This window comes from Rana temporaria, chromosome 4 (assembly GCF_905171775.1).
Source record: "Rana temporaria chromosome 4, aRanTem1.1, whole genome shotgun sequence".
Taxonomy (NCBI): domain Eukaryota; kingdom Metazoa; phylum Chordata; class Amphibia; order Anura; family Ranidae; genus Rana; species Rana temporaria.
This window is the reverse complement of record NC_053492.1, coordinates 464,505,987-464,520,892: the sequence shown is the minus strand read 5'-3', so window position 1 is coordinate 464,520,892 and position 14,906 is coordinate 464,505,987. Positions and strand designations below refer to the sequence as shown.

The 14,906-nt window shown below is 45.9% G+C and overlaps 1 protein-coding gene across 1 annotated transcript in view; it reads left to right on the top strand.

Annotated features, from left to right (window-relative positions):
* Nucleotides 1–12,660: 12,660 nt before the first annotated feature.
* TMX4 (thioredoxin related transmembrane protein 4) overlaps nt 12,661–14,906 on the top strand; it is a gene marked incomplete at its 5' end in the record, with an annotated part of 76,679 nt that continues 74,433 nt past the window's right edge. The window contains one exon of the mRNA XM_040347852.1: nt 12,661–12,802. Within this exon, the coding sequence (XP_040203786.1) occupies nt 12,661–12,802 (142 nt within the window). The remainder of the gene's footprint in view (nt 12,803–14,906) is intronic.

Below are 14,906 nucleotides of genomic sequence, written 5' to 3'. Positions count from 1 at the left end.
AAGCTCACCTAGGCCGCAGCCGGGTGTACCGAGATGGCCGGAGCTAGGCCAAAGCCGCGGCCTTTCCTAAGGGCTCATTCCGCAGATCGCGTGAAGTGCCGATCCGCGGACGTTGACCCGTTCGGATCACGGATCAATGACGCTCGGTTGCACCCCTAGTAGTTACTGTATGTTGCACAGCTGTTTGTGTCATTTTCATATTATGTTGTTTGTTCTTTTGGATAATGCCAGCGAGGGGTGTATTATTTGCATTTTGGTCATTTGATTTTCTGTTACATTTTTTTTTTTTATCTGTTTATTTTTATTTCAGTTTATGAATGGGGAGGAGCTTCGTGCAACGTTTAAAAAATTCTATAGGTTGTATGTTTTAAGTTACAGAGGAGGTCTAGGGCTAGAATTATTGCTCTCGCTCTAACGATCGCGGCGATACCTCGCATGTGTGGTTTGAACACCGTTTTCATATGCGGGCGCTACTCGCGTATGCGTGCGCTTCTGTGCGTGAGCTTTTTTGACACTGGTGGGATGGGAGGCCCAGGAAGAGCAGCGGGGGTTGGGGGGGGGGGGTTGTCCCCTCTCTCTCCTCCGGTAAAACAGCTGTGCGGCTTTTAGCCGCATTGATTGTTATCTCTGAAGAGCCGACCGCCCGCTCTATAAAAACAGTAGCTTTCCTGGTATATCCCTGGAAAGCCAAGGCCGCATATGTGCGTATGGTCGGCAGGAAGGAGTTAAAGTGGAGTTCCACCCATAAATATAACATTACATCAGTAGTTTAAAAAAAATATCATTAGTCCTTTAAGAACATTTTTTTTTGTTTTTTAGATGCCTTCAAAGTGTTGTTGCTAGGCAGAATAGTTAATCTTCCCACTTCCTGCACCTAGGTGCATAAGCTTCCTAACCTACACCGCACAGACTCCTGGGAATGTAGTGGGTGTAACTTTCCAGGAGTCTGTGCACTCCCCAGTCTCGAAGAATCATGTGACTTGGACAGTACAGGTGCTGAAACCTGATCTGACACTGCTTAGGCAGCACTGAGCATGTGCGAGATCTGCAAGGCTGAAATCCAGGAAGTCATACAGTCTGGCTTCATGATGCCCACACTTAAGATGGCCCCAGTCAATTTCTATTTTATAAAGTGTCTAAATGCTGTAACAACCTAACAAAACGGACCTTAGTTTACAGACTAACTTTACTAGAATACATTAAGCTTGTGTATTACAGGGGTATTTATATTTAAAAAGTGAAATTGTGGCCGGAACTCCGCTTTAAAGTGGAGCTCCTGTAGAAAAATGAAGTCAGGAGCTACAAATACTGTAGCTGCTGACTTTTAAAATTGGGACACTTGCATGTCCAGGGATCCAGCGGTGTCTTCACCCAAGCCTTTTTTTTTTTTCATTCCACTATTGCAGTGGTCCCCAACCTTTTTGGCACCGGGGACCGGCTGAGTGGAACAAAATTTTGCCAAGGCCCGGTTGGGGATGGCATGCGGGGGGTAAGCGATTTTTCGCGGGCAATTTGTCAGCGCATTATTTCTATTACATTGTAGTAATAAATGAAATAGTTAAACCCACCATAATGCAGAATCAGTGGCAGCCTACCCCCCACATTACATTCCCAACCTCCACTTTAATATCCTCAGCCCCCCTCATATGACAGTTCTTGGTCACCCCAATTTAACTTCTTCAGACCCCCCCACATTACAGTCCTCAGTCCCCACACTCCAGTCTCGGTCCCCCCCCCTCCACACTCCAGTGCTCAGCTCCTCCTCTTTAATGTCCTCAGCCCCTCCCCCCCACATCACAGCAATCCTGAGGCTCGGAATCCTCCCCCCACATTCAGATATTAGCGCTTTACTTCACCCCCTCACCAGTGCTGGGACTAGGTCATCCAGCGCCCAGGGCGAAGATGGCAAAGTGCGCCCCCCCCGGTTCGAACTTGAGCCCCTTTCACACGGGCTTTCCGATCAGGTCTGTCTGTCAGTTTTTCAGGCGGACCTGATCGGAACCTCCATTCACTCCTATGAAGCGGCACAATTTTGTGCATGATCCTGACTGCGCATGAACCTAGCCTTATGGCGGTTTCACACTGGTGCGCTGTGGTTTGACCACGGTGCGATTTGTATGTGTGATTTACTTGCAGTTTTAGGTGTGCTCCTGTTGAATTCTAGTGGACTGTGTGTTTTCTGATTGCACATCAAAGATGCAGCATGCAAGTTTGAGATTTGCTTTCATGAAAACAGTCTAATAGAATTGAATGGGAGCGCACCTAAAACTGTGGGTAAACTGCATATACAATCGCACTGTGGCCAGACCACAGCACACCAGTGTGAATCTACTATTGGCACCCGTTCACATTGACTGTTGCTTTGAAATTGTGCGACCTAACCTGAAAATGGCACAATTTTAGAGCCGCATCTCAGTGTGACTTTGGGTTGCGACTTTGAAGACATCTGTGTGGCTTCATTCAGATGTCTATTGAAGTCGCACCCTAAATAGACATGTACTACTTTTTCAAATTGATGCAGCGACTCAAAGTTGGCGTTGCATTGATTTGAACACTGCCTTGCTGGCAATAGGATGTGACTTGTCAAACTGCATGACAAATTGCTTCAATGTGAAGGGGGGGGGGGGGGGGCTAAGAGATTAGAACAGAGAGAATTGGTGAGGAGGTTGGGGTGGTAAAAGTATGTGCTAATGTCTTCATTAGTGACAGAATGCAGAGATTGTGCTAGGCTGCATGGTGAGTACAGGACAATTATGAGAGCTAAGAGCAAACTGGGATGGAAAGGGTGTAAGATCTCTGTCTGGAATGCTGAGCTGAGACGGCAGCATGGTGAAGATTTATTGAGAGAACAGCAGATAAGAGACCACGGAGAAGGAGAAAAAATGAACTAAGCAGGGGAGCGAGGAGGATAGGTACTGAGTGACTTACTGTGTGATCATGCAGAAAAGGCAGAGAAAAGTGTAGACGGGGAGGAGCGGAGATGAGCTGCTGACCACATTAAAAGTAACAGGGAAGAAGGTGAAGTGACCCGGGAAGGAGAGCAAGTTGAGGGCGGAAGTGCAGCTTGCTTGAGGAGAGTTAGCAGCAGTAAACAGAGAATAGTGGAGTTGGCTGATTGGATGAAGGACAGTCCTAGCAGCCAATCGCCTGTGTTATAATCTCGGGCAGCTCCGCCCTCCACCCAGAATTGTTCTGCCTCCTGCTGTCGGCTCTGAGGATTACAGAACGACGGCAGGAGTAAGAAAAGTGTCATGCCGCCTGCTCGCACCCGCGGCCCGGCTGCAGAAGGGCTGCGGCCCGGTAGTGGGCCGCGGACCGGGGGTTGACGACCACTGCACTATTGGGTTCTGCCGCTATCTCCACTAACACAGCGGGTTACTGCACATGCAAATCGTGCTGCGCTTCATAACTAGTTATGACTAAGGTCTTGTAGGCCGAAACGTGTCAACTGGTTGTGTGGATCAACCTAATGGAATGTTGCACATCTCTGCAAAACCGTTTAAGAAGATGTATGTCGGCCTGGGCTCCAACCAGGCAACGCCCTCTCCAACGCATTTCACCCCGTCTCTTGTTAAATCTCTCTGGGAGAAGGGAAATGCGTTGGCCTGGTTGGAGCCTGGGCTGAGACTGTCGTACACCTTTTACAGGGTTTTGCAGATTTGTGCAACTTCCAGGACTTTTTCCTTTTCCATTTAGATGGCAAATATGGGTGTCCAAAGGTTGTCGCGTGCTGCAACGCATGAACCAAATCTCTCCCTGTGTGTCTGAACGGGCCCCAGACAGTAGTAAATCATTTCTATTTTTCTTCAAGGTTAAATGCATCCTGCAAACGCTGTGCGTTTGTGGCCACCAATCCTGCATGATCCTGCAGTACCGTGTGATTTGGTGCGGAATGATCTGATAGAAGCCGTGCTTGCTGTAGTTTTCCAAGTTCCGGTACGTTTGGCAGCCCGTTGTAATAAATGGGCTGTCAAATCCAGGATGTGCGGCACCACGCGGTAACATATATGTTCCGGTGTGAACCCACCCTTAATAAACATTTGGGGGGGGGGGAGTAAATCTTATTTGGTGATGCTTGGTTTCCGGATCTTCCAGATGTTTTACACACTTTATTAGTAATGGCTGTCCTCCTAGAAGTCTCATGTAGAGGATCCTCTGTCTCTCACAACTAGGGTTGTCCCGATACCAGTATCGGGACCGATACCGAGTATTTGCGGGAGTACTTGTACTCCCGCAAATACCCCCGATGCCTAAATAGAATACTTGCCCCCCCCCCCCGCCGCCGTATATCGCAAATCCGCCGCTGCCACGTTAATCACCGTTACAGGCACCTTTAGTTTGAATAGCTGTTTTGCCCGCCGCGCCATGTATAGACACTCCCCCTTGGACGGATCTGTCCAATCCCGAGCAAGGGGGAGTGTCCTATACACGGCGTGGCAGGGAAAACAGCTATTCAAACGAAAGCTGCCTGTAATGTTCGCCGCACGGTGATTAACGCGGCGGCGGCGGCATCATCATTTGGTATGGGGGACATGGCTGCATATGTTTGGGGACATGGCTGGATATATGTGGGGGGACATGGCTGCATATATGTTTGGGGACATGGCTGCATATATGTTTGGGGACATGGCTGCATATATGTTTGGGGACATGGCTGCATATATGTTTGGGGACATGGCTGCATTTGTGGGGGGACATGGCTGCATATATGTTTGGGGACATGGCTGCATATATGTTTGGGGACATGGCTGCATATATGTTTGGGGACATGGCTGCATTTGTGGGGGGACATGGCTGCATTTGTGGGGGGACATGGCTGCATTTGTGGGGGGACATGGCTTCCTTTTGTGGGGGGACATGGCTGCATTTGGGGACACATTTAAAAAAAAGTATCGGTATTCGGTATCGGCGAGTACATAAAAAAAAAAAAAGTATCGGTACTTTTACTCGGTCCTAAAGTGGTATCGGGACAACCCTACTCACAACCCCTCTGTAGCATGTTCAGTCTCTGACCATGTCTTGTATCACGTCAGCAGTCTGACCATGTCTTGTATCACGTCTGCAGTCTCTGACCATCTCCTTGTATCATGTCTGCAGTCTGACCATGTCTTGTATCACGTCTGCAGTCTGACCATGTCTTGTATCACGTCTGCAGTCTCTGACCATGTCTTGTATCACGTCTGCAGTCTGACCACGTCTTGTATCACGTCTGCAGTCTGACCACGTCTTGTATCACGTCTGCAGTCTGACCACGTCTTGTATCACGTCTGCAGTCTGACCACGTCTTGTATCACGTCTGCAGTCTGACCATGTCTTGTATCACGTCTGCAGTCTGACCATGTCTTGTATCACGTCTGCAGTCTGACCATGTCTTGTATCACGTCTGCAGTCTGACCATGTCTTGTATCACGTCTGCAGTCTGACCATGTCTTGTATCACGTCTGCAGTCTGACCATGTCTTGTATCACGTCTGCAGTCTCTGACCATCTCCTTGTATCATGTCTGCAGTCTGACCATGTCTTGTATCACGTCTGCAGTCTCTGACCATCTCCTTGTATCACGTCTGCAGTCTGACCATGTCTTGTATCACGTCTGCAGTCTGACCATGTCTTGTATCACGTCTGCAGTCTGACCATGTCTTGTATCACGTCTGCAGTCTCTGACCATCTCCTTGTGTCATGTCTGCAGTCTCTGACCATCTCCTTGTATCATGTCTGCAGTCTCTGACCATCTCCTTGTATCATGTCTGCAGTCTGACCACGTCTGCAGTCTCTGACCATCTCCTTGCGTCACGTCTGCAGTCTCTGACCATCTCCTTGCGTCACGTCTGCAGTCTCTGATCAGTCTGTGACCTTTAGATGTCAGGGGCTGCATTTACGGCCCTCTATATCAGATAAGATCCCAACCACTACTCAAATCATTATATATGTATTCTTGCCAAAATCATCGAAATATTTAAGGCCCGACCACACTGGAACACGATGCGGAAAAGGCGCGTTCCATGTGCGTTCCCTGCTCCACGTGTAAACGAGCTGCCCTTGCGAAAACCAGGTTGATGCCAATTAACTGTTTAATGGCACCTAAAATGCATCTCGCAAAATCTGTGCGTTTTTGACCACCAAGCTGCATGATCCTGCAGTACCGTGTGGTTTGGTGCGGAATGATCTGATAGAAGCCGTGTTTTCCAAGTTCCGGTACGTTTGGCAGCCCAGTGAAATAAATGGGCTGTCAAAACCAGGATGCGTGGCGCCACGTGGGAACAGATAAGTTCCGGTGTGAATCCGTCCTAAATAAACATTGGGAGGGAGGGGGGGGGGGGTGAAATCTTATTTGGTGATGCTTGGTTCCGAATCTTTCAGATTTTTTACACACTTGTGCTCGGCAGGGAGCAGACTAATAAATATCTCTTCTAGCGCCCTTCGTTGTGAAGCTGTAAAGATCTGAGAACGTTCGTTCTTTCTTTCTACAGGTGGTAGAGTTTTGGATGAGTCAGAATCGGTTTAAAATGTGTGGCACAAAAATAGGAAAAAGACATTTAAATGTACCCGCGCCTTTCCCCGCCGCGCCTTTCCCTTGTCTGTTCTGTAGAGATAGTGAGTGAGTGTGTCCTATCAGTTACCTAACCAATGAGAAGCTCGGTCATTACAGGACGGAAGAGTCCAACGGATTCAACAAATGTTTTTATTTTTTGTTTTGTTTTTTTATTTTGAAGTCGGCTCCAGTCTTCTAAGTTACTGTTTCCCAACTCCAGTCTTCAAGGCACACCAACAGGTCCTGTTTTCAGGCTTTCCATTATTTTGCACAGGTGATTTGATCAGTTTCATCTGAGGGAAATCCTGAAAACATGACCTGTTGGGGTGCCCCGAGGACTTGAGTTGAAAAACACTGTTCTACAGTTTTGTTTAAAATTATTCAACCCCCCAATGCTGTAAAGGGTTTTAGGGAATTTAGTGTACATTTGTAATTGTATTCAGAATGAAATCCTACAAGGATTTCTTAAAGAACCATATGCAACCAAAATGACATCAATTGGTTTTGTAATACAGTAGTAAATGTTTATTTTGTGAATTCTTCATTTACACAATTATTCAACCCCTTAAAGACTACCACTCTGAAGAACAGAGGTTCATTGAAGTGTTTTCAATCAGGTATTGGAAACACCTGTGGATGTCAGGGAGCAGCAATAAAGCCTAATAAGCACCAATTAGGCAGCTTTAAAGGGACTGTGATACTCAGCTCCTTCTAGACATTTACTGGTGTGGTTACAAACATGGTGAAGTCAAGAGAATGGTCCTGGAAGACAAGAGAAGAGGTGATTACTCTTCACAGGAAGGGCAATGGCTATAAGAAGATTGCAAAGATGTTAAACATACCAAGAGACACCATAGGAAGCATCATTCGCAAATTCAAGCCAAAGGGCACTGTTGAAACGCTACCTGGTCGTGGCAGAAAGAAGATGCTGACTTTGACTGCTGTGCGCTACCTGAAGCGTAGAGTGGAGAAAAGTCCCCGTGTGACTGCTGAGGAACTGAGAAAAGATTTGTCAGATGTGGGTACTGAAGTTTCTGCTCAGACAATACGGCGCACACTGCGTAATGAAGGCCTCCATGCCAGAACTCCCAGGCGCACCCCCTTGCTGTCTCCAAAGAATAAGAAGAGTCGACTGCAGTATGCAAAAGGTCATGTGGACAAACCACAGAAGTTTTGGGATTGTGTTCTGTGGACTGATGAAACAAAATTAGAACTGTTTGGGCCCATGGATCAACGCTATGTTTGGAGGAGGAAGAACAAGGCCTATGATGAAAAGAGCACCTTGCCTACTGTGAAGCATGGCGGGGGGTCAATCATGGTTTGGGGCTGTTTTGCTTCTGCAGGTACAGGGAAGCTTCAGCGTCTGCAAGGTACCATGAATTCTCTTCAGTACCAGGAGATATTGGATGACAATGTGATACAGTCCGTCACAAACCTGAGGCTTGGGAGACGTTGGACCTTTCAACAGGACAATGATCCCAAGCATACCTCCAAGTCCACTAGAGCATGGTTGCAGATTAAAGGCTGGAACATTTTGGAGTGGCCATCGCAGTCACCAGACTTAAATCCGATTGAGAACCTCTGGTGGGACTTAAAGAAAGCAGTTGCAGTGCGCAAGCCTAAGAATGTGACTGAACTGGAGGCTTTTGCCCATGACGAATGGGCGAAGATACCCGTAGATCGCTGCAAGACACTTGTGTCAAGCTATGCTTCAAGTTTAAAAGTTGTTATAACTGTAAAAGGATGTTGTACTAAGTACTAAGATTGAATGTCACTTGGGGGTTGGATAAAACTGATAATGATGTGAGCACAGAAAAGACATTTGTGGTTATTTCATTATAAATGTTATGTTATATTTGTCTGACCTACACGTGCCTCTTTGATTTAATTGTAAGCAGGATGACTGAATGATCAAAATCAATGTCAAACTGGGCAAAACAATCAATTTCAGTGGGGGTTGAATAATTTTGAATACAACTGTAAGTGGCCCTAGAGAGAATGGAAAGCTTTCTCTGCAGAAATAGATTTAAATTCTGAGCATATCTAGTCTAGACTTTGCCATTATACAATATTTATTTATTTATTTATTATTATTATTATTATTATTATTATTATTATTATTACTATTATTATTATTACTTGTATAGCACTAAGTCAAGTTTTGAAGCGCTTTACATACTATATTGTACGTTCACGCCGGTCCCTGCCCTCAAGGACCTTACAGCAGGGTTTGACAAATTTGCTTGGAATCTAGGAGCCAGCGAAAAAGTTAGGAGCCAGAAAACGCGCCCCGTCCCGCCGAGCTCGCGCGCAGAAGCGAACGCTTCTGGTAAATGCCAAGCTGCATTTCTGGGGACACCTTTTTATTGGGGACACTAGTATAGTTCTGATCATAATCCAAGATGCTGATCCATACAAAAGCTAATACTAGTAATGGCCGTGATCAGTACTTGGTGTGGCGGACAATCCGGTGCTAACGGACACTGGCTGGGAGGGTCACTGACACCGATATCACTAGTGACACTAATACAGCGATCAGATGATACCGTACTAATGGCACTGGCCAGGAAGGGGTTAACATCAAGTTGTGAAATGTGTGCCTAACAAGTGTAATCTGTACTGCTTTTACTAACAGATCTTTTTGATTTTTCTCCCTGAGCTCAGAGCTGATTTCAGGGAGAAGAAACATACAGATCGTTGTCTGTAACTTTGTGCTTGTGATTGGACAGAGCCGATCAACAGGTTTCGGCTAAAATATTGGCTGAAATCTGCTGACAAACTTGTGCGGTGTCCAATCACAGCACAGGCCAGCCGAAGGCAAAGCCCGCCAACCAACAAGAAAGTATACCTCAATGTATGGGTACGTCACGGCCCCTGTATCTACTGTGAGCGGGCAGCACGTGGTTAATGGGTGCAAGAAGAGGTAAAAGCTTTTTGTGTGTGTGTGTTGTTTTTTTTTTTTTTTTTTTTTTTTTTTCGGCTCCTTCACACCTGCTTTGATCTAGGAAGAGCAATTTTCATTTGAATCACTCTTCAGAGAGCATTTGACAGATGGTGAGGCTGGATTCACGTGTTCTGTGGCTCGGTTCTCAGCGCACAGATGGCGGGGGACAGCTGGAGCATCGGTCTGATGCTCCATCCACCGAGGCAAGTATGAATCAAAAATAAAAAGAAAACCCCATACTTCTCTTTTAACCACTTATTAAAGGGGTTGTAAAGGGGGGGGGGGGGGGGAATCATAATAAGCATCCTTTACCTGCAGACATTCCTCTTTTCACTTCCTCATTGTTCGTTTTTGCTCAGAAGTTGCTCTATTTCTTCTCTGTTCTGTTCACTTCCTGCTTGTCTGATTTTACTGACCACCGTGATGGGAGGCTTTACTGCGGTGTTCAGTGACGTGCTCGCCCCCTCCTGGGAACTATATCTGTGCGGCAGGACGCTCTCTACGTGTTAGAGACTTCAAGGAGGTGTGAATTACTAGGCGTGCCGCAATTCATACTGGGAAATGTAGTTCTTACATGAACGAGCGCCGCAAACCAGGAAGTGAATGAGAGAACAAAAACTAGAACGCCGGAGGTGATATAGATGAAGGAATTTAATAGGTATTTACTTGTTTTTTTTAACAGAATCATTACACTATTCTGTCTGTATACCTTGAAGACTCCTTTAACATCTTGACCACTGGGCACTTAAACCCCCTTCCTAACCAGACCAATTTTCAGCTTTCGGTGCTCTCACAATTTGAATGACAATAACTCAGCCATACAACATTGTGCCCATCTGAAATGTTTGTCCTTTTTTCCCCACAAATAGAGCTTTCTTTTGGTGGTATTTGATCACCTCCTGGGTTTTTTATTTTTTGCGCTATAAAAGAAAAAACACTGAAAATTCTGTAAAAATAAAAAAATAAATTCTCGTTTCTGTCATATTGGGGGTTATTGCAGAGTATGGGGGGGGGGGGTTATTGCAGAGTATGGGGGGGGGGGGGTACCGACGTCATCGCATGACGCCGGTTTGTTTACAAGTGATCGCTCCGTCATTTGACAGAGCGATCACGTGGTAAACAGCTGCTATCAGCGGCAATTTACCGCGATCTGTGATGCGCCGGGTCGTCTAGACGACCCGGCGCTCACAGATGATTCTGGGAGCGCGCGAGAGGAGGATTCTGGGAGGACGTCCTCCCAGAATAACTCCACCGCGCTGTAGACGTCTTTTGTCTATGGCGCGGTGGGAAAGAGGTTAAGCCCTGGACCATCTTGTTGCTAAAGGACCAGACCACGTTTTGCGATTCGGCACTGCGTCTCTTTAACTGACAATTGCGCAGTCGTGCGACGTGGCTCCCAAACAAAATTGACGTTCTTTCCCCCCCCCCCCCACAAATAGAGCTTTCTTTTGGTGGTATTTGATCACCTCTGCGGTTTTTAGTTTTTGCGCTATAAACAAAAATAGAGCGACAATTTTGAAAATAATGCAGTATTTTTTACTTTTTTTGCTATAATAAATATCCCCCAAAAATATATACTTTTTTTTTTTTTTTCTCGGTTTAGGCCGATATGTATTCTTCTACATATTTTTGGTAAAAAAAAAATCGCAATAAGCGTTTGTTTTTTTGCGCAAAAGTTATAGGCCCAGATTCACATAGGGCGGCGTAACTATGTGCGGGCGTAGCGTATCTTATTTGCGTTACGCCGCCGCAACTTAGAGAGGCAAGTGCTGTATTCACAAAGCACTTGCGTCCTAAGTTTCGGCGGCATAGCATAAATCGGCCGGCGTAAGCACGCGTATTTCAAAGTAGGCAGGTCGTGGGTGTGTTGTATTTGAATTAAGCTTGACCCCATGTAGATGCATGGCCTAACGAACGGCGCATGCGCAGTATCCCGTCGTATTTACGCCCAAAGATACGCCGGCTCAATGCCTGTGACGTGAACGTAACCTACGCACAGCCCCATTCACGTACGACTTGCGTAAACAACGTAAATAGATACGCTTGTTCCGACGTCCATACCTTGCATGGACTGTGCCACCTAGAGACCAGCTTTATCTTTACGCCGGCGTATGTCTTGCGTAAACGGCGTAACTAATTGCGACGTACGTTCGTGAATCGGCGTATCTTGCTCATTTACATATTCGACGCGGAAATCAACATGAGCACCACCTATCGGCCAGCGTAAATATGCACCCAAGATACGACGGCGTAGGAGACTTACGCCGCTCGTATCTTGGCAGAATTTATGCGTAACTGATTCCATGAATCAGGCGCATAGATACGACGGCGGCCATTCGGACTTACGAGGGCGTATCTGGAGATACGCCGTCGTAAGTCTTTAAGAATCTGGGCCATAGGGTTTAGTTTTTATGGCATTTTTATTATTATTATTATTATTATTATTATTAATAATAATAATAATAATAATAATAATAATAATTTATTTATTTTTACTAGTAATGGTGGCGATCAGCAATTTTTATCGTGACTGCGACATTATGGCGGACATATCGGACACTTTTTACACCATTTTGGGTCCATTGTCATTTTTGGAGCGATCAGTGATATTAAAATGCACTGATTACTTTTAAAAATGACACTGGCAGTGAAGGGGTTAACCACTAGGTGACGCTGTAGGGGTTAAGTGTAACATAGGGAGTGATTCTTACCTTTAGAGGATGTGACTTGCTGAACACAATCGGTGACCGTGTCACTAGACAGAATGGGGAGATGTTGTGTTTACACAAACATCTCCCCGTTCTTTCTCTCCGTGAGACGATCGCAGGTGTCCCCCGCGATCGTGAGTATGCGGCACCCACGGTCGGGATCATGGAGATAGCGGCAGGGTCCCGAGCGCGGCGGCGGCATCTTAAAGGGGACTACCGGTACGTACATATGCCTGTCCGTGCCACTCTGCTGACGTATATGTACAGGCGGCGGTCCTTAAGTGGTTAATGTCCATTTAAGACCATCTTAAATGGACAGAAAATGACCACACTCAATATTTGATGCTGTTTGAAGGGTGTGTGTGTGTGTGTGGGGGGGGGGGGGGTCAAGGGGGTTTTGAGGGGTCATGGTTGAGTTCCTGCACCAATTTTCCTAATGGTAAAAAAAGCCCTGTGTATATTGTGAGACTCTAATGTAATACACAGATATTTGTCATTTGCAGTTATGCTCCTTGGTGTCCAGCATGCCAGCAGATCGAAGCAGATTGGGAGAATTTTGCAAAACGAAGTTCCGGCCTTAATGTTAAAGTTGCCAAAGTGGACGTCACTCAACAACCAGGTAAGATGGTTGGTTCTATTACATGGTGGAGGGGAGTGTGCTCTGCAGAAGGGATATGATCTAGAACATTGATGGTGAACCTTGGCACCCCAGATGTTTTGGAACTACATTTGCCATGATGCTCCACTACACCGCAGAGTGCATGAGCATCATGGGAAATGTAGTTCCAAAACATCTGGGGTGCCAAGGTTCTCCATCACTGATATAAAATTTTGGACTTAAAGCGGACATTCCCCTTTCTTCTTTTTTTTTTTTTAACACTATCCCAATACCCATTTTAATTATTTGCTGATTTATAATAACTAGAGTTGTCTGTCCATAGCAGCCAATCCAAACACTTGTCCTATTTACCTGGTGCAGGTTAGAAGATGAATAGTAGAGGGAACTGGTTTCTGAAACATTGCTTTTTATTTTTCTTCAGATTTTCCAGCTAATGTCACCCTGCAGAATATGATCTCATGTGTACCGGGATAGGCCGTCATAAACTATTACAACAGGTCACGACTTTTTGTCTGCCGGGTATACCCGTCACATGGTGCAGCTTGGCGTTTCTATTGATTGTGTCAGGACAGATGGCGGCCTCTAAATGAGAACATCCCTGTACTGTTGTCTTCTGCACATCATCCTTAATCATAAGAGGACAGAACAACACTTGAAGAAATGTTTCCTAAAGTCCAATGAATTTTTCATAATGTTCTACAATAAAATGTTATGTCCACGACCAAAACTCATCTGAACAAAAGATGGACTAGTGGACGTCCTCCCCCCTGGAGCATGCACTGTGACTGCTGTGTCCTCTGCATGCAGCTGATCATAGATTGATGTAAAGGGCCAATCACAGCGGCCCTGTACCATGTGATCAGGGCCAATAACATCTGCCCTTTACCATATGATCAGCTGTCCAATCGCAGCTGATCACATTTAAACAAACTTGCCAATAACCGGGACAGGGCACATTTTATACTGATAATCTGGGAACTGATTATCAATGCCCTGATTATCAGTGCCGCCTTACCAGTGCCCATCATACCACTGCGCATCCCAATCGGCGCCTTACTACTGCCCATCGGTGAAGAAAATTTTCCTTTCTCTTTCGTCCATGGACGGACACAGCTGCCTTAAGTCTTGACATTAGTGTTATGTTCCGTCTATTAAGGGAGGACTAGGCAGACATGTTGGATAGGGCTCGACAAATCCCGGGCGCCATCTGGTGGTGAGCCGTTGGTATTACAAGTTATTACCACCAGATGTGTATGCTGGCGTCATCTGGTGGTGGCCGTTGGTATTACAAGTTAAGCATTACAAGTTAAACAGCAATTCTAATGTAATTGTTCACCATTTTCACTGCCATCTTCTTCCCTCTAATTAGAAACCCCAAACATGTTATATATTTTTTATCCTAACACCCTAGAGAATAAAATGGCGATCGTTGCAATGCTTTCTGTCATGCCGTATTTGCGCAGCGGTCTTACAAGCGCACTTTTTTGGGGAAAAAATTACACTTTTTTTAATTAAAAAATAAGACGACAGTAAAGTTATCCCCATTTTTTTTAATATTATGAAAGATAATGTTACGCCGAGTAAATTCATACCCAACATGTCACGCTTCAAAATTGCGTCCACTCGTGGAATGCCGACAAACTTTTACCCTTTAAAATCTTCATAGGCGACGTTTAAAAAAATCTACAGGTTGCATGTTTTGAGTTACAGAGGAGGTCTAGGGCTAGAATTATTGCTCTCGCTCTACCAATCGCGGTGATACCTCACATGTGTGGTTTGAACACTGTTTACATATGCGGGCGCTGCTCACGTATGTGTTCGCTTCTGCGCGCAAGCTCGTCGGGACGGGGCGCGTTTCTGTTCACCATGCTGGGGTCAGCATTACGGCCAGTATTGGCTGCGGCCCTGGTGTCACAAACACTCACCGAATGGGCAAAATTGTTGCACCGGGAGTTGGAGAAGCAACAGACTTCCCCGGTCTGCGTAGAACTGGCCCACCAGTTGGTGCATGCCTTAAATATGTCTGCGATGCAGCCCTGGATACAACTTCCCTGATTTCCAGAGCCTCGGTATCTGCTGTGGTACAGTGTCACATAATTTGCCT